At 48.2% G+C, this 23,926-nt stretch overlaps 2 protein-coding genes across 7 annotated transcripts in view; both read left to right on the forward strand.

Moving 5' to 3' along the window:
- The window catches only part of EHBP1 (EH domain binding protein 1), a 251,880-nt gene extending 250,315 nt beyond the window's left edge, over positions 1 to 1,565 (forward strand). For all 3 annotated transcript variants that reach the window (XM_088133990.1, XM_088133981.1, XM_088133985.1), the window contains 2 exons: positions 86 to 200; positions 508 to 1,565. In XM_088133990.1, coding sequence (XP_087990116.1) covers positions 86 to 200; positions 508 to 598 — 206 coding nt within the window. In that variant the 3' untranslated portion in view covers positions 599 to 1,565. The remainder of the gene's footprint in view (positions 1 to 85; positions 201 to 507) is intronic.
- Positions 1,566 to 11,758: 10,193 nt separating this feature from the next.
- OTX1 (orthodenticle homeobox 1) lies at positions 11,759 to 18,874 on the forward strand. 4 transcript variants are annotated; one of them, XM_088150423.1, is made up of 5 exons: positions 11,759 to 11,856; positions 13,174 to 13,181; positions 13,400 to 13,587; positions 18,050 to 18,226; positions 18,347 to 18,874. In XM_088150423.1, exons 1-5 carry the CDS (start codon positions 11,759 to 11,761, stop codon positions 18,872 to 18,874), a joined length of 999 nt encoding a protein of 332 aa, XP_088006549.1. The 4 variants fall into 4 exon arrangements, with proteins under 4 accessions (XP_088006549.1, XP_088006559.1, XP_088006564.1 ...); XM_088150433.1 differs by lacking the exon at positions 13,174 to 13,181 and having other exon boundaries at positions 11,759 to 11,855; positions 13,436 to 13,587; positions 18,050 to 18,232; XM_088150438.1 differs by lacking the exon at positions 13,174 to 13,181 and having other exon boundaries at positions 11,759 to 11,855; positions 13,436 to 13,587.
- Positions 18,875 to 23,926: the final 5,052 nt, after the last annotated feature.

The following is a 23,926-nucleotide window of genomic DNA, read 5'->3' on the forward strand; positions in this document are numbered from 1 at the left end:
GGCCAGCCCTGTGACACTGATTTGTTTAGATCATATGTACGTTAAGCTCTCAAAGCACACATTTCTGGATTTCTTTTCTTTTCAGACTGGCAAAAGACTGAAGCTCAGAAGAGGCGGGAGCAACTTTTGCTAGATGAACTTGTTATTCTCGTTAATAAACGTGATGCTCTGGTCAGAGATTTAGATGCCCAAGAAAAACAGTAAGTTTCATATTTTTGATGAACCCCAGTAATAATGACAAGTTTTTCTAGCACTTATGTTTTATGTTCAAGAAGAAAATCTTTGAGAGAAGGTCAGTAATGCAGCATTGAAGCAATTAAATCTCTTTAAGTCCTGCACTTTGGTAACATGATCTGCTACTAGTTCTTACCTATAGAAACAGATGGTGTAACCTGGTCCCTGAAGTGACTGCTTCCTAAACTCTTTATCTGTGCCAGAACTATTACATTGAAATGTAAAGTAGAATTTTGTTAGGAAAACTACTGACAATTGTATTTGATTTTTTAGGGCTGAAGAAGAAGATGAGCATTTGGAAAGGACACTTGAACAAAACAAAGGAAAAATGGCCAAGAAAGAAGAGAAATGTGTCCTTCAGTGACTAGCTTTCATGGGGCAAGATGCTGTCACTTTTTATAATTTCACCCTTCTTACATTTTGGATACATGCCAACACCAAGACTAGAAAAACTAAAACACAAATAGACCTCTTAAAACTTCAGAAATTTCCATTTGGCCAGACCAGCTTTATCTTAAATTGTTTTCTGATTCTCTTCTCCCCTTTCCATTCAAGCAATAGTGTTTCAGAATTAGCTTTCCCCCAGGATTTCCTTGTGGGCTTAATTATCTTAAATAAGTTTGTTCCCAAATGTTTAAGCAGCCACCCAGTTGTGTAAGAAGGGAGAAAACCCTAGCATTATGTTTTTAGTTAAAAATCTTGCAAATACATTGTTCTATGTAGTCACATAGCAGAGAGAGAGAGAGAGAGAGAGAAACATATGCTCAATTGTTTCATCTAGTTCTGCCATATGTAATATTAAATATGCTATCAACCATTTTATTGTTAGATCATACTCAGACCCATTTAATACAATGTGCTATATTTACCAATGTTTATTTCAGCTGCAGTTTTACACTTTCATTGTAAGTACAATTATAACATTTAAGGCTTTCTTACGTGCTCAGAGAGCAGTTCTTTTTAACCAATACCTTCTAAGAATCTTGCAACCTAAAGAAGTGATTGTAAAGATAAGGCTAACTGAAGTATGATCAGTTTACAGAAAATTCTTCTTTTGAGGCTACCCCGTTTTTATTAATTATTTATTTACCTGTTAGTTTAGTTCCCTTTTCTTGATCTTGTGCTGGACCTCTGCACTCTGACTCTACAGTGCTGTTAATATTTATTTTGTATCCATCAGGGGTCTTGTCTTGCCATTGTTTGCAAAATCTCCTTGCAAGTAAATATATCTTTCTCTAGCATCATGCTCATTTTTGTGGAAATGGTTATGTTTATTTATTACAATACCAAGTTATGTATAAATTTTCAATAAAGCTGGATCTTTCTTATCATAGCTGGGCTGGGCTACTTTTTTTTATACATTTCAAATCCAGATATTTCCCTAGGGCATTATGGTACAATTGTCAGCCCAAAACACAAGGTTTGTATTGTATTCACCTTTTTTGTTTGTTTGTTTGTTTGAGTGAGAAATTGGAACTAATTGGGAGCGCATTAATCTCTTTTTTTGTCTGTAATTGTTATATATGACTTATTGTCTAATATTTAGAGCTTTTTGACAAATATTGTTACACAAAGATTGGGCACTCATCTGTCCGTGTAAGTTTATATAAATTAGAATAATTTGTTAATTTATTCTGCTATAGTAATTTGCTTTTATTCATTGGAAATAAATACAGCTGAGTTCTGTGAAGCAAACTTCTTAGAAATTACTGACATTATAGCACATGTGTATCCAAAGTTGTTTTTTTTTTTTAATCAGCATACTGCACATATCTCTATCAACAAATAAGCCTGACTGAACCCAGGGCTTACTTCCAGATAAATGTGTATAGGATTTCAGCCTAAGCTACTTCTTATTTTTACAATTAAACCTGTAGCCCAGGATCTGGCATTGATACACTCTGCCCTGTTCAACAAGTCTGAAGAATATTTAAAAACAGTGCCAAGACAAGTAATGCGTTCCTCTGGATGTGAGCTGAATTGGTTTAAACAGAAATTGGATCGGTTGTGCTGTACTCTTAAAAGATTTAAACTAAAGGATTATTTGCAGTGGGAGAAGTTTGGGGCAGAAGTGGGCCTTACAAATGTGCAACTTGTTCTACTCCTGTCTGGAAGCCGCTCAGATCTCTCTGCCGGTCAAAGGGATGCAAAGCTCACTGGAAAACTGGGGGGGGGGGGGCACAGGGAGAGAGAGGTTCACAATCCAGATCAGGGGCTTATACTGGAAGGGAGGGAGAACAAAAAGCGTTGCACGGAGAATCCCCGATATGTTACAGAATCCACATCGTGAATAATCCGGTTAAAATGATAACAAGCGCCAGTGTAAATACGAGGGAACTGTGCCTTCTGCCTTTGGATGTATTCATAAAGGGAATCGCTTTCTGCGGGCGTTCATATGCTAAATGAATTAAACCTCTTATCTTCGTCGATGACTGGATGAAATTCAGGACAGAATCTCACTCCGTTCTCCCTTCTACCCTCCCTCGCTTCTTTCTCTCCTCCCCCTTCCTAAATCTCCCCCGCACTATACACGACCTCCTCCTCCCGCGTTTCTCGCCCCCCCCTTGCCTGTCCCCCCAACAAAGCCGACAAATTCCACCGCCTCGGTCCGCCTTTAAAAGCGGCGTTTAATTTGGGCCGAGGAGGAAGAGAGAGACAGACAAGCGGCGGACCGCGTTCCTCTTTGTTACGAGAAGCTCGGTTAATTCGCTTTGCTGGTTCCCGAGAGCCAGATTAGAATTTATTAATTCGCGGTTTAGCGTGTGTCTCCCTCCCCCTCCCCCGCCCAGTTCCCCAACCAGGGGAGCTCCGCGCGGCTCCGGGCCCCCAGCGAGAGCCTACGGCAGGCCGGTCGGGGAGCTTCCAGACGCGGGGCGCGCTGTTCGCCGGCTGATCTCCTGCTGCGCGCAATTCCCGCGGAAAACTCTCCCTTCTCCGGCATTACCGGGGCTCACACGCCTGTCGTCAGCTGGAAAAGTGGGCCCTCGAAGGGACGGATTGCCGTCGCCTTCTCGCGGAGGGGGAGGCAGGAGGCGAGCCCACTCTGGAGTTAAATTGGTCGCGAACGGCCGGCCGGGCTGAGGCGATGCTACGCTTGGACTCGGTGCCCCAAGCTGGCACTTGCCAGAGCGGCCCGTCCAGCTGCGCCATTGGCTGGCGCTGTTCGGGGGAAGCAGGAGGCGGCGCGCTCCCCCCCCCCCCCAGTGAAACCTCCTTCCCGCAAAGAAGAGAAAGGGCGGGGTGAGCAGAGGCGGGCGCTCTCGCCGAGCCTTTCGACACGGCCTTGTCCTGGCCAGGCTGGGCGGAACAGAACAGCTTCTCGCGTGGGGTGGTGAATCTGAACACAGCGGTTGCGATGGCAGACTTTCGAAACAAAACGGGAGCTTGGGCCAGGGGTAAAGGATAGGTCCCCCTCGAAAGTAACCCCCACGGGATGGGGAAACCGTCGGAAGGAAGCTCCTTGACCCTTAGCGCGCCTTTAATGGGTCCTGGCATTTCACTGCAACTTTACTGTCGAGTAACTTCAGCGGCCGGCGCGTCTGGTCCCTGAAGGGAATCCAGCTTCCCTTGATTCAACGAATCACATCTGTTTCGAAGTCTCCGCCCTTCCAGTAGCCTTGCCCGAATAATCAAACGCCACGGATTTCGGCTGAACTGCCCGGGGAACCCGGCTATTAAATTGGAAAGAAAATGGGGTGGGTGGTTTGTGTTTCTTTGCTTTCCTACTGCGGATTGAAACGACCTCCACCAGTAGCAACCCTCCCTTCCCCAAAATAGAAGGGGCTCTATCTCGGGTAGCTTCTCGCCCAGGTTTGAAGGGGATTATTTCCCCCTGTAATCCTCCTCCCCACCCCGGTAATTACCGAGGAAAAAACTTCTTTGTTTAGGAAAAAAAAACTTTGCTGGGAGGGGGACGTCTTAGATGTCCCCACACACACACACGCACGCACGCACGCACAAACACACCGGCCTCTTTCCAGGCATTGCAGCTCCATCAGGCACTTCTACCGACACAAAGACAGACACAACCAGCGGGCGAGGCCGAGGGACGGAGTTTGGGGAGCGACCACAGTCAGCGCGGGCAAACCTGGGAGGCCAGGCGTTGGCGGAGGGAGCCGGAGAGGGAGCCGGCCAGATTCGGTTTCCCGGAGCTTGGGGACACAGCAGCTTCCCCCTTTCGTCCGGCCACCTCTTTCTCCCGCACAGGCCGCTGGGTTTCTCCTTCCACCCCATTCCCTCCTCGGCCCGTCCGTAGCGCCCCGAGAGAAAGGGGCTGCCTGCCTGCCCTGCTGTCGCTTACCTTCCTGCCCTTCCCTGGGCCTGCCCAGCCAGAAGCCACGAGGGCGGCCAAGGCCGGGAGTGGGAGCCAGCTGGGTCCAAAAGGTGCTGCCCGGCGGCCTTGCCTGGAGATGCCCTTCCCAAAGCGGTCCTTCGAGGAGCGATGAAGCTGCCCGTTTAGGCCCCGCTTGCTCAGAACCCCTGGCCAGGCCAAGAGGAAGGAGGTCAATGCCCGCTCAGGCTGGGCTTCCTCCTTCGGGGGCTTCTTTCTTTGGCCACTTGGGCAGGGAGACCCGCATCCTCGGCGCCTTCCCGCACAAGCTCAACTTTTCTGTGCCTGTTCTCTGGCTTCTCGCCTCCTTTCTGGCTGTGCTTGCTCGTGCCCCCCTCTGCTGCCCTTAATCCAGGGGTTTTATGGGCTGAGCATTAAGGAAATTCGCCTGCAATTTGGGATTAGACAAATACTCTTATTACAGGGGGAGAAAACACGCGCGCGCACACACGCACGCACACACACACACGCAGAAAGAGAGAGAGCCAGAGCGAATGAGTAAAGCGCAGGGGTTTAGTGCTACTTGATACTCTGAGCTTTTCTCTCGACTTGATCGCCTCGTTGGGAGCCTGAGACGGGGAGAACCGGCGACTGCCAGGCTCCATTTCCGACTCAGGGAAGGCCCAATGTTCTCCTGCGCCATCCGCCTTCCCCTCTTCGCCCCCCGGTTCACCCCCTCAACCTGCCACACGCTTCTAAATCTGCCTCCTCCCTGGCCGAAGGAGAGAGAGCTGCAAGGTGTTTCCGTGGAAGACGACCACTGTCCTGACTCAGATCTCTCATCCTAGATTGGGGTATAGCGGTGCTGGGGGCTGTTTTGCTCTGAGAACTGCAGAAGAAAAGGGCCTTCGTTCTCAAAGCTCAAGTCCCTCGCCCTGCGAAGAATGGTCTCCGAAATGGACAAGGTCTCAAGCACCTAAGGGCACTTCGCCCTGCTTAGACTTTGGCCGAGATATTGGCCCCAGAAAGCCTCCCTTTGCTGCCCCATCTTTCTCCCTTTTTTGTGAATGGGCTGCGGCGGCTTTGTTCTGCGGAGAGGTGCCCGTGTCGCTGACTTTTGTGGGCAATAGAAGGATCTTGTAAACCTCTTTTCTCCTCTTCTCCCTCTCCTTCGCTCTCCCCCCTCCGTTTGATTAAATGTCCCCTCAACGAAAAAAATGTAATTTGGCCGAGCTGGCGGTCGCTCCTTTGAACATTAGCTCGCTTTCAGCTCCAACTTCAATTAGAAGGAGTTGATTTTGAGAGATCAACAAAAGAACCTCACCAAAGCCTTATTAAAGGTCCTAAGAAGATCTCCCGGATCCTTTGAGAAGCAGTTAAAGAAACAGTGTGCTTCCCTCCTATGCTGTTACCGTATTTCATTGGGGCTCCAAAGGAAAGTGTCTCTCCAGGAAAAAAAAATCACTTTGATGGTGCGGCCACTAAGTCCCTTTTCGAAGTCCTTTTATTTATTCTGTTAGCAACCAGTTGATTCATTTTGGGGAGAAAAATCGCGATGACGATTTTCACTTTGCTCTTTGTATGTTTAGAAGTTTTCCTTTTCTGTTAAAACTTTATATGTAAAAAAAAAAAGAATTATCTGTAAAGGATTAGGGTTTATTAATATTTATGAATCTGATACCCTGAATGTGGCATGCACTGAGTGTGTTGTACATGTATGAGCGTGTGAGAGAGACAGAAAGGGAGTAATGGTGTGTATGTATGTGGATGTGCAGGCAGGTGATAAACTGTTCAGTGGAAGATGTAGAGAAATGATATAGTGTATCTATGTATTTATTACAAATCTACATATCACTGATTTAGATTCCGGTGGAAGCATGTATAAAAAATATTTATGACTACACAGAGCTCCTCAGAAGAACCCATCCTTGTCACAATCATAAACATACATTCCCAGGATTAGCCCACTGAAGTCAGTGAGACCTCTTCAAAGTCATGCGTAGAATTACTATATAAATCTTTCATGGACATTGGGATAATGATCACCACCGAAAGAATGTTCTCTTTATTTCGTTGGAACTTACTGCACAATAAATAAGTTATATATTAGAGAATATTTTGGAATGGTGCTTGATTAAATTCACTGAGAACGGTCCTTAGCAAACTTCTTAAGGGGACTGTACCTAGTCCCATATTCCGTTAGACATACTGGCATGCGCTATTTTAGCTGCAGGTATACAGTGAGGTAGGCAATGTGATCTAGACAATGACAAATATATATATTTATGATAAATAATATAACAAAGGCTGAAAGATAACAAGTGCTTGTTCGCTTGTAAGATCTACATCTTACGCAGAATATCCGAGTTTTACATTAACCTACTTATACTGCCCCATCTTTCGTTTTCTGCTCAAAGAAAACAGGTGAATCCCTTGAAATGGATGCATAGAGCTTATGGATGTTTGTGTTCCTATTCTAAGTATAAGGAACGGTTGGTAACTTTTTCCGCTCTCAAAACCCGCTATTTGCCGGCCACTAAATACCAGATCTTCTGTTAAAAAAAACACAACCAGTGCGGGGTTTTTTTAATTTGCGTGGCAAATAGAATATGTTTTTTCCCCAACAAGACACTGGAATCCTTAAGTGCCTATTTCAATCTTATGTTACTCAAAAGGTAAGTCCCACTGAACTCCGTGTATGCAGGACTAGTCTTACTTTGAAAGTAAGTTTGATGAAAGAAACTGGGCTTGCAAGCCAGGGCAGATAGACCTTGAGCGATCCAAATGTCCCAGATTAGGTGGGGCAAACTTTCTTTTGTCGAGGAGCGATAAATGCAGTGCTTAAAAAAAAAAAAAAAAACGCCATCACTGCTTGGAGAGGAGCCCACGATTTTGGCGAGGAAACGACCCTTTGTGAATTGCAGGGGAGGAAGACCGTCATCTACCACCATCGCTCACAAACTGAGGATTATGCCCACGTGGTGGTCGCTCCAGGAAGAGCTGGCCCCAAGAGCGTTGCGGGAATGGGTGGGGTGGAAGAGCGGGATGAGGTGGAGGGGGGCTTTGGGCTTTAACCACGGCCCGAGGGCGCCTGGACGGGACGCGCGGAGCACGTTTATACGACGGCGGAGTCAGGAGGAGGAGGCGGAGGCCAGGCCGGTTTCCAAAGTCAGGCTGGAATTCAAGGGGGGGAATCCCCTGTCAGGCACGAGGACACCTCTCGCGCTATTCTTCTGCGCGTCGAAGGGAGTCTGAGGGAGGGAATGGAGCTGCGGCTGCTCGCTCGCGAGGGCAGCCCGAGCTTGAGCGGGGAGACGCGCGCGATTAAAAAGCCTTCCGGCTTCTGCCGGCTGGCGGACCGTCGCTGGCCTCCAGAACCTGCAGCGGGGGAGGAAGGGCGTCCATCCTCTCAGACGACCCGCTGGAGCAGGCGGCGGCGGCTGCTGCTGCTGCTGCTGCCGCGACAACTCCAGCCGCCTGCCCTGAGGGAGCTGCTGGGAAGAGTTGGCGGCTGAGGCTGCTGCGCGCGCGGCTGGGACTGGGGTGGAGTGGGGGATGGGGACGGGCCGAAGTAACATTCATCCCGCGCTGCTATTGCCCGGGCGGCTGTCACTCAGCGGCAGAGAGCTTAGCGATTGGCGCCAGGCTTGGTTACGCATTTGCCTTGCGCTCACATACAAGGGTAGGGCAGTAGAAAGGTGATCAATCTTCATCAGGCTACATTTCCAATCACCTAAACAACTGGGCGAGACAGCTACCGCGACAAGGTAAAAAAGCGCTTGATTTATTTCACTCCCCCCTACAGGTGAGGTCTCACTTTCCGTTCCTTTCCCGGGCCGTCCCAACATCACACTCGAGCCGAGAAGCCCATCCCCGCTTCCTTCTCGCCCTCCGCCCACGCCAGCTTTCTTCCCAGTTAATCTGGAGCATTAAATCCGCGCTACTTCGGTGCAAAAGTATCCGAGAAAACTAAGTTTTCCTCCTCCTCGTTGGGCGAAGCAACGCAAGAGCCCTCCTGGCTGAGAGGAGGCGGGGAGGTGGAAGTCGGAGGTGGAAAGCAACACGGACAAAAACTTTCCCTCCTAACTTCTCTTGTCCTTCGCTTTGCAGCGCTGCCTGGAAGGGGGCCTGGTGGTGCTGAGGGGTATTCCCAGCCCCCTGCTCGCCCACCCACCCCGCGGCTGCTTTCCTGCTCCTCACTTCTAAACGGGAATGCTCGGCAGGTAAGCAAGAGAGGAGCCGCCTTGCTTTCGGCAGCTGCCTTCTTTCTCCTCCGGCTCTTCCTCGCCCGGCTCGTGGCGCGCGCCGCTTGATGCTTCCTCCCCCCCCCCCCGCACCTCATCCCGCGCGCGCGCGCTCTCCGCGCAAAGGACGAGTTCTGTCGGAGGGGCCAGGATCCGCGCGCCCCTCCTTCCTCCAGGCGCGGAGGAGCAGAGCTGGCCGCCTCCCGGGGGAAGAGCCCGAAGCTCTGGGATCCTCCGTCCGTCCCCGCTCCACCCCCGGCACGCCACCAACGGCGTGCCGCTGTCGCTTTTCTGGCCTCTCGGCTCACGGAGGCATCTCGAAGGCAGGTAGCCGCGGAGCCCGAAGGGAGAGGTCGGGGTGGCTTTCCTCCTGGAGCTGGAGGAAAATGGCTCTGGTTAGCTTGATCTCTCTAGCCACTGGGAGACCCTTGGCCGGCTCCTCCGGGCTGGCGCCTTCCAACGATCGCTTGCCGAGGCCAGCGAATCTCAAGATATCTGGAGACACCTTGCTCTTTCCTTGGCACTTTTCCTGCGTTTCTCCATTGAGCAACGGCCGGGTGTCACCCAACACAACAACAATCAAAGGCGAAGGAGGGGGGGAGGGGGGAAGAGGCCGATCCCGATCGCCACTGAGCGGAGAGCGTTCCTGGACCCGGGGATGGATCTGAACTCCAAGGAAGGAGGCTTGGAGCGGGCGGTTTCTTGTCCCTTCTTCCTCGCTTGAGATAGTCGAGCCCCTCTCGTTGAGAGCGAGCCGCAGCTCGACTTTCCCCCTTCCCCAGACAAGGGGACTCAAGCTGCAACCTTATACACCCTTCGCTGGGAACAAGTCCCCTGCACTTGACTTTCCAAGGAGCGGGGCTCATCCCTTAGCCTACGTGGCCCAGCTTTTGTCTTGCCCAGGCCTACCTTGGGCTTCGTTGACTTTCTGTGCAGGATCCCCGCAGGATTTAATCAGTGAGTTCCTAGGCCAACCACAGTTTATCTATTCTTAAGATCTTTGCATCTAAGGAAAAGGCTGCTTGGTAGGAGCAAATCTGGGAGGAATTTTTAAGGAATAAAGGAAGACATCAAAAGTGTTCAGGGATACAAGCTTCAGTGAAAGTAAGTTTGGAGATAAGTATGGGGAAAAGCTCCAAAACAAAACAGAAAAACAACTTTTTGCCTTGCTGTTTTAAGCCCATGGCCCAATCCGAATATTGTCTCCTGATAAAGAAATCCCCCTGGTTTTAAAAGGCAATGACTGTCAAGTAAGTATACATGTAGTACCTTAGTTATCCTATGCTGCTTAAATAAACCAGATGGGCCGGTTTTGAATGCTTAATTGTAGCACAGAGAGAGAGGCAAAAAAAAAAAAAAAAAATCTCACCTCACAAATCCAGGCAGAACTCTAAATAAAATCTCAATTTAGGGAGAGCTGCAACAGGTTAGCCGGTCTGGGGGTATGGATTGTCTTCACGAATTTGGAATATTTTAACTTAATAGCCTAGAATCAATTGGTTAACATTAGTTCAAGACCCACTTTGCACCCTTTGTCTCCGTTTTTATTCATCCTTAGTGTTTTTAACTTGGCAATCTTTCTGTGCGAAAATGCATATTGGTAGCAGCCGGGCCTGCTCTCTACATAGTTTTTGGCCACAGATTAATTGAGATTAATTCTGCCACCATCTGGATGTAGGTTTTTATGTATCTGCTTGGGTGGTTTGTTCTGTTCAGGCATTTAATTTCCTTGTTTAATGAAACTACTTGGAAAAGAAAAGCTTCTGGATCAGAACATGGGAATTTAACCTAAAAATTATTTTCTATTTGGGAATGCTAGCCCACCAAGATCCCCAAATCTGTTCTGTAACTCTTGGAAGTAAATCATACCAAGGAGTTACAAAAACTTGAAAGTGTATATAATTGAAACAGAGCTACCACACTCCTGCAAGAAAATGCACCATGTTCTTTACCCAGCACTTTTACTTGGAGGTCAGTGTCATTAGTTTACTTTAGTTTTATTTCTAAATGAGCCTGTTTGAGATTTCACCTTCAATCTTTTTTTCCCCATACTCCTAGAAATGCATTCTTCAGCATGTGAGGGAATCCGTAAAGTTTTGGTGTCGCCATCCTCTGCCTTTCCTTCTGGCTTCCCGTCTGTTGGTGCAGGTTCTTTACAATACAGATTTCAAAGCTTACCCCCCCCCCCCGCCAAAGCTGTCTTTTTTAGATCATTAGCCATTTCTAATTAATGTGTCTGCTTCTGCTCTCTTTTAAATTAATTATAGTTCCCTCCTTTTGTTATCTCGTTTTGATTTCTAATCCAATTATCTTTTTAAATAATTGCTTTATCTCTCTCATCATTGATATTGTACCCCCTCGCAGCCCCTCGGCAATTGTATGGTAATGTGGCTGTAGTTTTTTTTTTTTAAATAATAATCTCGGTTTCCTTATCTCCACCCCACTACACTTCACTCTCTGCCACTTTCCAGTTTTCCTTGGAGGGGGGAGGAATTATCCGCCATGTTGAGAGAGCTTCTGTGTTGAAGAAACCTTGAAACTGTAAGATAGAAAAGAATTAGAAACTTTTAAAATATTTGGTTAGCTCCCAGAAGAAGCTTTATTGTACTTGATATGGAAATTAAATTCCTTTTTAAAATCAAGATCTATCATAACTATACAGTATATAAAAAATTATTGCAACTTTTTAAAATTGAAAATTACAAAAGGAACATTAACTGGATATGATCCATACTTGCACTTGCACTGAAAAACTGGAGTAGAAAAACAAAGATGTTATATTTGGGAATTACATAAAATGTTGATATTTTGTTATCAATTCACTATATGATAATTTTGTTGTTTTTCTTCTAGAGTGCTGTGAAAAACTCTTCTGCTCTTTGGGATTCCCTTCTGTTACCTGGTTGGATGAATACTTTTTTTTTAAATAAAGCACAGTTTGAGACCCTGCTAAATAAACAAATAGATAATTGTGTGTGGATAAATTGGAAAAATCTTTCCAGCTTTTAGCATGATGTCTTACCTCAAACAGCCCCCCTATGGCATGAACGGGCTGGGGCTAGCCGGACCAGCAATGGATCTTCTACACCCTTCTGTGGGGTATCCAGGTGAGCCCCCATCTTCTGCCCTTTCAGCCACTAATTATTGAGTAGACACACTCAAATTATTCCACAGGATTTGAAAAAAAGGAAGAAACCTGCCAATTCCTCTTTCTTGCCCTACAAGTTATGTGGAAAGCAAACAGGCATTAAGAAGGGAATTCTTTCTTCCCACGCTTCCATTCTTAGAAACTGCACTAGGGTTTTAATGGATTTTAGTTCTGTATCTACGTGTTTCCTAACAGTCTCTGAATGCTTTTCTTGCATTCAGTCTAATGATAATAAATGGAAAGCACTTTACTAAAATGTTAATCTAAGTTTTCATAATGGAGCTGATTTCAAATCCCTGATTTCTGCCTTGTTTTGTTTTTGCTTGCAGGTAGAGAACTGATTATGACAATTTTAGAACAAGTGTGTGGTTGTTTAAAAAGAACAGATTCAGGGCAATGAGGCACTCTGATAAGCAAATCTTTAAAAGAGATTGAAACTTCTGTGAAGGTTGATTTTTGTAAGTGTAGTTTTAAATGAAGACCAAGGGAAAAGAAAGTGACACTCGTAGCTTATGAATGCAGATGGAGGGCTGTCCCAATTTCAAGATTCCCTGCTACCTTTTCTTACCTCCAAGACTTGTCCTGGAGGAAAGGGTTTACAGCTGAGAGGATCTGCAGCCAATTAACATTTCCTCTCCTTCCATTAGCAATGTCCAGAAATCAGCACAGGTTTTGTAATCTTTTGTAGTCTGATGACAAATCAAATAAGGCTCAGAGTAGTGCTAATTAATTCAAGGGAATACTTCATATCCCTATAATTGTGAAAGATTTAAAGTGCCAACATCCCGATTCGGAAAGTGAGGAGCTCACTAGGTCAGCTGTAAACTGGATTGATTTTGGTGGAATTTACTCCCGTTTGCAGCGTTGTAACCTTACCCAGCCTGAAACACACATAGTTAGACCAGTAAAATTAAGTATGCTTACAATTGCAGCCTTGCTTGGACATACTACAGACTTCTGTGGAATACCTCCCTGTTAAGGTTTTTAGGTATGGGAATAAATAAGCTATTGAAACGCATATGCTTCTGTTTTAACTGACTTGTTATCTGGCGAGCCAGCTACTTTGAGGTAGCTGTTGTCGCAGGTCCGGGGCCGCTCCAAAGTCGTCCTTTGCAAAAGCCCCAGCTACAGACGAGCCCACCTTCTTTCGAGTAGATGAATGGAGGCAGCTTCCCTCTTCTTTTGTACTGTTTTCTGTGATTTATATTTATAAGCTAGAAACCTAATCAGCCTTTTTTCTCCTGGCTCGGCGAGTGCATATTTCCCTCTCGGATTCCCCCGTGGGATCGCCCGGCCCGTTCTATAGAAATCTATGGGGCGACTGGCGATCGCCTGCGTCAAGGGATTGGTGGGCGTGGGAACGAGCGAGCCTCGCCGTCTCGCCTCCCCCTCCTGAATCGGGGCAGCGGGCTGGCGGGGAGGGGGGCGGGGACGAGAGAGAGAGAGGAGAGCGCGAGACCAGGTCCGAATGCCTCTCATCTTTCCGTTTTCCTTCCTACCTACCTACCTGTCCTGCCGTGTGTGGTTCGGGGCTCGTAGCCACCCCTCGGAAGCAGCGGCGAGAACGCACCACCTTCACCCGATCGCAGCTGGACGTGTTGGAAGCGCTTTTTGCAAAAACCCGTTACCCAGACATATTCATGCGAGAGGAGGTTGCCCTGAAGATCAACCTGCCGGAATCAAGAGTCCAGGTCCGGGGGCTTTAAAAAAGCGAGTCTGGGGCTGGGGAGGGACTTGGGCCTCTGTCTGCGGGGAAGGGGGTCGTTGGGGCGCCCTAGTTGGCTCTGTTCTCCGGTCACTCTTCCAAACTTCAAGGTAAGAATGGCTCTGGATGCGGACGGTTCCTTTTATTTTAATGGTTCTTCTCGTTCGGGATCCACTGTAGTCTCCGTCTGGCCAGGGCCATTCTGGTTTTCAGTCTAGGCGCAGCTCTTTCGCTCTAGGACTGATATTTACTGGGGTAAATTATTCTTCGCTCGGCCGGAATAGCTGTGCAGGGAGTGACGCGCCAGTACTGGAGTTGCAGAAGGGCGCGATGAAGATCGTTCTCGGTTTATTGTATCTGGCAACTTCCTTTAGCTCCCTTATCACTTTAGAGGAATCGATACTTTACAGCTACTTACTTTCTCCTTCTCTCAAGTCAGTGTCAAGGCTACATCCCAATCCTAAACGCATCTCAATGGATACACTCCAGCACAAGTTAGATTTCACTAATTTCCATAGAGATCAATAGAATAGGATTTTTTCTTACTCCAGCCTGAGTATGTCTACTCAGAAATATAAAACTTAGAATGTTTCTGTATTTAAAATCATTATTAGCATATACAGTGCACAAATAGTGGAAGGACGGATAATTTATTCCTCTGGAATACTTTTATGTGTAAGATTAAGACTACATAAGCATTTAAATAGAAGCAACTTTAAAATCATTTGACATCCTAATCCTTAATGCACTTGTAGCATTATCTATATTTGTTTATCTGGAAATAAATTTTACTGGGACTTATCCCAAATTTATATTCATTAAAACTGTCACATTGCTTAAAAGTAAAATCAAATTGATTTTTAAGTGCAGGAGTTCCACTTAAAGTTTCTGATGCATTTCCAGTCCTCCAGTTGGTGACTTAATTAGAAGTTGTAAAGAGAACAAACTTGTGATTAAGATTTGGAGTCTTATCCTTGCTCCTTCCTGTGAGGCTTTTTAAAATGTATCATCTCTTCCTCCCCCTGCCCCCAGCAACAATTCATTTTCCTGCAGTAGAATTGAATCTCAGTTGTTGATCTGAAACTCAGACATTGCCTGTGACTGGTTTGCACTACTTTTTACTTGATTCTAAATGATTTAGGGGCAAAGCAGCTGATAACTTGACAATGTGGATTGTGTTTTGCATGTGTGAATGTGTGTATAGACTATATTATACAAACAGGCTTCAACATATTGTACAGTATCAGAAAAGGAAAAAATGTTTCAGAAATGTAGAAATTTCCCAGCTTTCTTATTCAGTTCAGTGTGTTGTTGAAGACAGTGTTTTGTTGAAGGGCAGTCTGGATTTTGGGGGTGGGAAGTGGGTGGGTTGCTGTAGAATTCAAAGCAGAGACACTATAAAAGCTCAGGAAAGTCAATCCATGTTGAATACACAATGGACACACACAGGTGAGAGGAATGGAAAAGGTAGACTTTGATTCTTCTTGGATTTCAACATAATGAGACTTTTCTGCCTTCACAATCCCTGGTTTGGCATCACTAAGTAAGGCTTGATAGTATATTTTCTGTCTGAGATTGGCTGTCCCTTATTGGGTTCAGTCTTGCTCAGCTAGACTAAACTGGGAAAGGAGATTCTTCTGGGAACTCCTAGAAATTCAGAGATTAAATTCTGAGTCTCTGAAACAAGACCATGGAAAGTATACTTTATCATAATTTCCACTGAACTTTGAGAACTTGTGGTAGATAAAAGGATAGGCACCAAACTATCTCTTTAGGATGTAAATAAGTGTGTAATTAAAATACAATCACACCTTTGCCATGCAAGCTGGATCCTTCCTGTTTGTTTGCTCTGTGTCCTATTTCTCACTGAAGGCAATTTGAAACCTTGAAATAAAGGCATTTAAGTGGGGGGGGGGGGGAGAACTGAAATTGCAAGTAAACCATACAATGGTGATTTCAGTGTGCATATGTATGCTTGGCTGGATCTCATGTAGCAAGACAGATTTTATATGCAACCATCATGTATTTGAACTATGGAAGGGAATGTAATGTAGAACATTTATAAAATATACTTATTTATAAAAATATGAAGTAGCCTTAAAATCCTAAGCAATTTGTTGGGAAGTGACTTACTCTGATTAGTTTACCAATATTAGCATATTCAAATTTTCTCTCATCATATTAAGTCTAGTGCTATTAGCTACTCAGGGATGTTCTACTTTTGAAAGTTGTGGGACATTGCAGGAATGATATATTTAATATTTTAACAATTTGTAGAGGCCCGCACATAAGAAGAGTGGAATTATTAGATTCTTGAATTCTGGAGTAAACATTTTGAGGGCTTGGATTGGTTCAGTGAACTTCCAGTTGGCTGTTGGCTAGTCTGCTTTTGGGTAGTGGGAATTCTCTGGGGAGGGAGGCTAGAAAATAGTCCATTAATTTGACTTGTGTATAATCTGAATGAGAGATGGGTACCCTATCCTGAGGTTATGTAAGAAGCTGCTGAATCCTGCAAGTGATGAACGTAACAGTACATTTGTTATGGTTGCACTATTGGCAGCATTGAAGGTATATTTTGTAAGTGTTGTTCATTGTGACACTGTCTCAGAATCTGTAGTGGGTCCTTCTTTGAAGAACTAGAGATACAAAAATATTCTGTTACAATTTAATGAAATGGAATATCAACATAGGTACATAAAACTCTGGATGCTACACTCCATCAGCAGTGTAGCTGTTAACTGCAACATAATTTTTATATTAATGAGAACTCTGGAAGAAAAATAGACTTGTAGAGCAGACAGATGAATCCTAACATCAGATGAAAATTTATTTTTCCCACCATTTCTGACAGTTAATTTACATTTTCCACCTATCTTTTCCATAAACTAGTCTTAATATTGGCTGTTAGGAGTTTGGGGGTCTGATTCATGAATTTTATTTATTTGAAATGGTATGGCAGGGATGACATGTGGAAGAAGTGTGGTTGAATTTGACAAGGGATATCAAATAATTATTCTCTTGGAAGTAAAAGATGTAGCTGATTACTGATTTGGTGTATCCTGGAGTATAAAATGTTGATGAACAAGGAAAATATCTCAGTGAAATTAAGAACCAAAATGCTGTCTTGCTCCATTGAATACAAGGGACAATACCGCTTAGAGCTGAATGCTACAGGTGAATGGCTTAAGTGTAACAGAAAGTAGCCTGGAAAAATAGGTAAAGTGGTACACAAGCATTTAGTGAGGACACTGAGGATCCTAATTTCTCCTCTAGTATAAATGCAGTTTCTCTCTATTTTCTAATGCAAGGTATCTATTGCCATGGACTGGCAGAGGATGGGCTAGGAGCTTTATAGTTTGCTGACAGCTTTGGGTAAGACTAAGCTGGCTGCTCTGTTGGAAGCAATGGGTCTGAGAACCTGGTTATCAATGGTTTCCTGTCTGTGTAGGCTTGGGAAGATAATAAGGTGTACATGCTGTATTATATCTTGCCCTGCCTGGATTGTTTTACTGAGGACATAGCACAAGGCAACTAATATCTACTCTTTGCTTGCTCCTACTACCTATATACTGTACACACCTGCATAGATTCAGAGCTGGGAAATCATTTGTGAGGAATGATGTTCTCTCTCCCCCCAAGTCCTCCCACTGCTATATTAATAGTAAAAGGTACATGCAGGCCTGAGTGTTGAAGATCTCGCTTCATTTATAAGTTCCAAACAAGGTTAGTTAGTCAAGGCTGTGATAGTAAGGATGAATGTAGAAACCTCTCTTCAAGATGGTGTTATGGAGATACTGGGTTTCCCTGATGTATGAGAAACTATTGATAAAGTTTTGGAGATTGACCAGTGGAGATAAAACCCAGCAGAACTGATGGCACTACTAAGAGAGGTGGGCATCCTGCCCAATGGGGTATGAGCATAGTGTGCTTTTTTTAGGATAGTTTGCGGGGGCACGTGGTGGTTTATACTCCCTGCGTCAGGAATGCTGCGCCCGTCCTTGGCCGCCTGGCTTCTCTTCTGCTGGCCCCAACCACTTACCACTTACTGTGCTCCTGGGGGCCCCACCTGAAGGCAGTGGCTGTAGCTATTTGGGATGCGCTGAGCCAGACCTGATGGCTTTGCTTCCCCTCTACGGGGGGCGGGCAGGCAGGCGGGCAGGATCAGCGAAAGGATAGAGCGAGTACATAGACCTGAAAGCTGTCTTTTTCGGCCTAGAGCCCTTGTGGAGCCCCGGTCTCTTTGGCGCCGAAAGCGACCGTAGAGAACCGAATCGAGGGCGGGGGGGGGGGGGGTGGCGGAGAAGGGGCCGAAGGGACCAGGGCGTTGGTCCTGGGTCGGGCTGCGGAGCGGAGCAGGGGAGGTCCGGCTGGGCCTGCCTGCTCCCGTCGGGTCCCCCCGGGAGAGAGGGTCTCACGAACGCTGCCTCTGCCTCTGCCTCCCTTCACAGGTCTGGTTCAAGAACCGCCGCGCCAAGTGCCGACAGCAGCAGCAGAGCGGCAGCGGCGCCAAGAGCCGCCCGGCCAAGAAGAAGTCTTCTCCGGCGCGGGAAAGCTCCGGCTCCGAAAGCAGCGGCCAGTTCACGCCGCCCGCCGCCTCCAGTTCGGCCTCCTCCTCCTCGACCAGCTCCAACTCTTCGGGCCCGGCGCCGGGCGGAGCGGCCTTGAGCAACCCGGCGGGCGCGGCGGGCTCAGCGTCCGGGTCGGCCTCGTCGGCTGCTTCGCTGAGTAGCGCGCCGTCGGCCGTGGCGGCCTCGTCCATCTGGAGCCCCGCGTCCATCTCGCCCAGCGCCGGGCCGGAGCCCTTGGCGCCCAGCGGGGCCTCCTGTATGCAGCGCTCCGTTTCCGGCGCCTCGTCCGCCTCTTACCCGATGTCGTACGGGCAGGGCGGCGGCTATGGCCAGGGCTACCCGGCGCCGCCGCCTCCGCCGCACTCATCGTCCTACTTCAGCGGGGTGGACTGCGGGTCCTACCTGCCCATGCACGCACCCCCGCACGCTCACCAGCTCAGCCCAATGGCGCCATCGTCCCTAGCGGGCGCGCACCCCCACGCCCACCACCCGCTCAGCCAGAGCTCCAGTCACCACCACCATCACCACCACCACCACCACCACCAGCCCGGCTATGGCGGCCCCGGGCTGGCCTTCAACTCCTCCGACTGTCTGGACTACAAGGAGCCGGCCCCGACCGCCGCCTCCTCCTGGAAGCTCAACTTCAACTCCCCGGACTGCCTCGACTACAAAGACCAGGCCTCCTGGCGCTTCCAAGTCCTGTGAGGTCTGCAGCGGCACCTGCCCCCCGTAGCGCCCCCTTTCTTCTCGGTTCCTCGGGACGGCCTCTTTTTCGTCTTGCAAGCGCTCTCCCTCTCGGTTCACTCGCCATCAGCCCTTGCTCTTCCGCCCCTTTGACCAGTTGGTGAAAACAGCCTTTGTTTTTATATTAAGAAAAGGAAAGACGCTGTGAGCACCCGGCTCGAATAGCGTACCGCTTCCAGCCCCTTCCCCATCACCAAACCCGGGGCTGAAGGCTGCTGGATCAAACCTGCTGCCCTCGCCCTTGCTGGACGTGCTGCCTCCACCCGCCGAGTTGACTCCTGGTGTGTTATTTATTCGCTCCCTGGGATTATGTTCAGGATCGTACTTTTTTGTTTTGAAGCAGAAGAGGACTTTAAATCGAGATTCATCCTCCTTCTTCCAACCACTCTATTGGCCTTGCCCAGCCAACTGGCTTTGTGACGCTCGCTCGCTTGGGTGCCTGGAAGGATAGGGGAAGAGGACGCGCCTGTTGCTTTCTGGCCAACCGCAGACTTCGTGTATAGATCTTAACACCGCCCTCCCCATCCCCTTCGAGGACTCCCCACCCCCGCCCCCACCCCCGCCCCCACCCCCGCCAGGTTCTCTCTGTAGGGTTATATTGCAAAAAAGCAGTAGGGATTTTGTATATAAATGGTTGAACGAGGTCCATTCCAGCGACCCTCTGAAGATGCTGAAGGTGAACTCTGAAGTCTCAGCAGGCAGGAAATTGAAGGAAAGGCACCTCTTCTCTCCTGGCCTGTTGTCTTCTCTTGCCCTCGTTGCGGGGAGGGGAAGGGGGAAAGCAATCGCCCGCCTGAGTTTGAACAGGGAAGCAGAGATGACGTGCTCGGGAGAGGCGCGGGGGAGGGCAGGGCAGGGCAGGGGAAAGCCGCCGGGAAAGAGGGGGGGGGGCGGGCGGAGGGCGTGCTTTGCGAATGGAAGCACGGGGGCAGCATAACATCCTGGGCTTGCCAGGGCAGCATCGGTTGGACCCATCTCAACACCTGGCCATCGGTGTCCCGACAGGTTTGGGACCCACTTGGCTCTTGGGGAGGGAAGCGGAAGGACAGGGGACCAAATGTAAAGTTGATAATTTACTCCGTTAATCCAACAGCCACCTTTTGACATGTAAGGCAAATCCTGCCCTTTATCTACATATCTCGATAATAAAATTCAAACTGACGAAAACCCTCGTCTCTGTCATCCTTCCTGGGGAGAAACAGCGTAAGGAAGAGGCAGGAACTGCTGGCAGTTCTCTTGGGTAGGAAAGGGGCAGATCGCTGTTACTTCCAAGGCCGGCAGAGGAGAGCTGGCCCGCTGCACGGGATCTCCCTGAGCTGCCTTTTAATGTCTGTAATTGGATTGGCGTCCAGCCAAAACTTTGATGGGTCACGTAATCAGTGAAAACGGTGGGATCGGCCACCTCCCTTCGCACCCCCTGCCAAAGCGGAAAAGTTAACCAGCGCAAACCTTCCTCGGAGACCCGAGCGGAAAATAAAGGGCCGGGCCAGGCGGAAAGGTGCTAGAGCTCCGTTGGCCGTGACTTTCTGGAAATCCTCTATCGCGTCCAGTTGTCTTGGCCCTTTTTCCTCATCTGGTCACTTGGCAAGAGCTGCTAGGAAGTGAATATTTATGAAACTTAAGGATTGCTGTAACCCTGTCACTTTAGGCTGAACATGAATGTCAAGAGCAAAAGCGGAATCTATTAACCATTGAAACCGAATGATTAGAAATACCTTCTGCTATGATATCAAAGGAAATTCAAAGGACGTTTAGGATTTAGTGAGCAGGGAGGAGGGAGCGCTATTAATTCCGCTAGCATTTCCGTATCAGGACTGCAAATCATTCCACCGACGTCTGTGGTGACTCTAACAGTACCCTGGTGCTCACACGAAGGAAATCCAAATGGTTTTTGACCAGGGTTGTGCTTTTTTATTTGGTAAACCCCATAACAATTAACCTGTAATATCAGCCTAAATTGTTTAAGATTTGAGTTTAAGTGTAAGGTTCAACAGCTTGAAAACAAACAAGAAATATAATTGCTGTTAAAAAAAAATCTACCTTAACTTTGTGTTGAATGGACCTAAATACATACATTTTTCCTTCCTAAAAAAGTAGAATTGGCTAAAACTATCAGATACAAAATAAAAGACAATGAAGGTAGAAGTTATAATAAAGTACAATGTGAAGTATCAGAAGACAGTAATGGAAAAATTATGCTAGTACTCCAAGCCAGAGGGAATACAAAATTTCCCTTCTGCTTGAAAAAGCAGTTTCCTTTTTTTTTTTTTTTAATTCTAAGGAGAGAGAAAACTTTACCTGGATTAGTTTAGACTCAGGTGAAACTAGCTCTAGGTTAAATCAGCATATAAATTAATATTAAATAATTAAGTGCTCTTATCAATGAAATAACTATTCTTATCAGTACATAATTATGATGCTGTATATTAGTTCAATATTTCCCACTCCTGAAATGGATTGAAGTTCGGGACAACTTTTTTTTTTTATTTTTCAATAGTAAGTGATTATTTCATACTCAATTGTCATTTTTTGAATTATAATGTTATAATTAAATGAACTCTTCGGTTTGGGAAGCGAAAATGATGACTTACATAAACAGTGGTTGACGGTGTCTAACTGTTCATTTGGTGGAGGAAGGCTAGAGGCGATATTTCACCCCCCACCCCCGTCTGAAGCTCAAGGCAGGGGTTTGTTTTTACCAGGGGACAGAGTCCTGTGACAGGAAGCGGAAGATGCGCCCTCCTGAACCGGTCTTTAAGCAGCGCCGCTCCCCACGCTCGGTGGATCCCCTCAGATCAGGAATCCTTCACAAGGATAAGGTCAAAAACCGGCGGCTCTTCAGATGGTGGTCATCTCCAGGGCCCAACGTTCTTGGCTCCTTTGGGCTTGGAAGAAGCGAAATCCAACTTCCGAACTGCTAGCCTCCGCCCAGCGCTGCCTGACCGTGCCGGGACAAACTCGGAGCCTTCCACACCGGGCTTTTTAGAGGGGCAACGCGGCGTGACCCCAGGGAGTCTGCTTCCGGTGAGGCTGGAGAACTAACACCTGCAGCTTACGGGGACATTGCGGCCGAAAGGCAGCTGGATGTGGATCCAGACTGTCCATAATTCTCTCTGGATAAAAGAGAGATCTTGAGATTTCCCTCGTGCATTCCGGACAGCTGTTTTTTTTTTTGGTGAGTTGGCAGCAGAAACTGTTGTTTTTGCAGCCGCTTGCGATCAGCTGGGAGTCGTGGGTTGCATCAGGCTCTGAGCCGTGCATGTAGCCTTTTTAAGGACTCAAAGTTGGTCCAAAGCTCGTATTTTTTGAGCAACGCGACGTGACCCCGGCGGTGGTTTAGGCAGCCACTGCAGAGATCAGAAGTGAGCAGCCCTTCAGGGGAGGGCGCCCCCCCCGTCGCTTGCAAGGAGGGAAGAGGACACATCTGGGAGTGAGGGTCTTCAAAGCGTCCTGGTAAAGCCAGGGGCCCCTGGAAAGAGACCGCTTCCTCTCCTGCGTTCGCAGCGGCTGCCCGCTTTCCGATAGCCAGATTTTTCCCATCCCTTACCGGGGCAGAAAACTGTGGGTGGGCGTGGGCGTTAGGAAGTGGCAGGAGGGCGCAGTTGCCGGTGAGACCTGCACCCGAACACGGTTGCACGACACATTCCCTGCCGCCAGGGTTCTGCCAGGATCCGGTGCAGGCCCAGTGGGGGAAAGCTTTCGCGCCTTGCTAGACCGAGGCGGCCTCTGCAGGTTGACACCAAGGCGTCGAAAAGACCCCCTTCGGGCCCTTCCATCTCCGGGAAATGTGAGTAGGTAATGCCTTGGAGCATGGGCAGAGCGCCCACTCCCAATATGCATCCGTATTTCGCCCGGATTAGAGGGAGATGGGCTTTCAGGTGACCCCTCCTGACTTCCCGGACCTCTGATTTAGGCATAAAGTTCTGTGTGATTCTGCACCTTGGAGCCTCTCTTTCTCCTCCCCAGTGTCTTTGCGGGGGAGTGGGGGGGGGAACAAATTATCGCAGAAGTGCAGAAACGTCAATGTAATTAGCATAATCGTTTAGAGTGATTGCACCATTCTTCGGCGAGCAGCTGGGCTGAATGCTACCTTCGCGCATTCTCCGGTCTTGTACCCTTTCCCACAGGAGTGTCGGGAATGGAGCCTTGAATGCCCCCGAGGGAGCCACAGTGCCCCATCCCACCACGATCTAGGGTTTTACTACGGCCTTCGGCAGACTTCACCCCTCCCATACGTTGCCCTTGGAAGCTAATAACGTAATTATTGTAAATCACACATCTATGATATTTTTAATGGGACAAAATGAGAGTTCTGCTGTACTAAATAAGTACTTCCCCGCTCCTGGGGTGGGGGAATCGACGAGAGAAACGTCTTTCCAGAGGCTGCCGGAGCTCGGGCTCCCCTCCCTCGGTCCTTCCCCCTCCTTCTCAAGCGGAGGCATCTGTTCTGAGCGATTGGCTGAAACTCCCCGGTCTGCCTGAACCGCTCCAGCCTCGAGTGGTTACTGTGCCTCACTAGGGGTAGCTCCCGCTTAGGCACTGGGCTCAGACTGGAACTTACTGGAACGTTCACTCGGTAAGAAATTAGAAGGGGGGGGGGAGAAGGTTTGGATCGAGTGCCTGCCCCTCCCTGTCTTTTCCCCTACTTGAGAAGCGGCTGCGAGCGGGGTTGTCTAACTGGCTCAGGTGGGATTAAGCCACCAAACTGACTGGGGAAGCAGCGGTGCTCAGGCGCCAGCATCTCGCCGCGTTGAGTCGGGGGGCGGGCAGGCGGCCGGCCGGCCCCGAGAGCGGCGCGACCCCTCGCGTTTCAGGGGATGGGAGGGAATACGCGTGTGCGGCGGCGTGTTTGGCTCGGCGCGCGCGAAAGAGCGCGGCCGTCAGGAGAACCTCCTTCGCTTCCAGCAACTGGAAGAAGGCGCTTCCTCGGCTGCCGCGCGAATCGGCCACCGCTGCTCCTTCTAGTCCTGTAGTCACTCCCGTTTGGAGGGAAGCCGCCAGTCAGACATCCAG

Source organism: Python bivittatus, unplaced genomic scaffold, assembly GCF_059951505.1.
Source record: "Python bivittatus isolate LINGU-HERP-01145 unplaced genomic scaffold, Pbiv_v1 ctg000020_np1212, whole genome shotgun sequence".
In the NCBI taxonomy this organism is placed as follows: domain Eukaryota; kingdom Metazoa; phylum Chordata; class Lepidosauria; order Squamata; family Pythonidae; genus Python; species Python bivittatus.

Coding starts and splice junctions, on each gene's coding strand:
- OTX1 (XM_088150417.1), top strand. CDS start 11,759: ATGATGTCTTACCTCAAACAGCCCCCCTATGGCATGAACGGGCTGGGG. Junction 11,856..13,435: donor CCCTTCTGTGGGGTATCCAG/GTGAGCCCCCAT, acceptor CGGGGCTCGTAG/CCACCCCTCGGAAGCAGCGG. Junction 13,588..18,049: donor TGCCGGAATCAAGAGTCCAG/GTCCGGGGGCTT, acceptor CTCCCTTCACAG/GTCTGGTTCAAGAACCGCCG.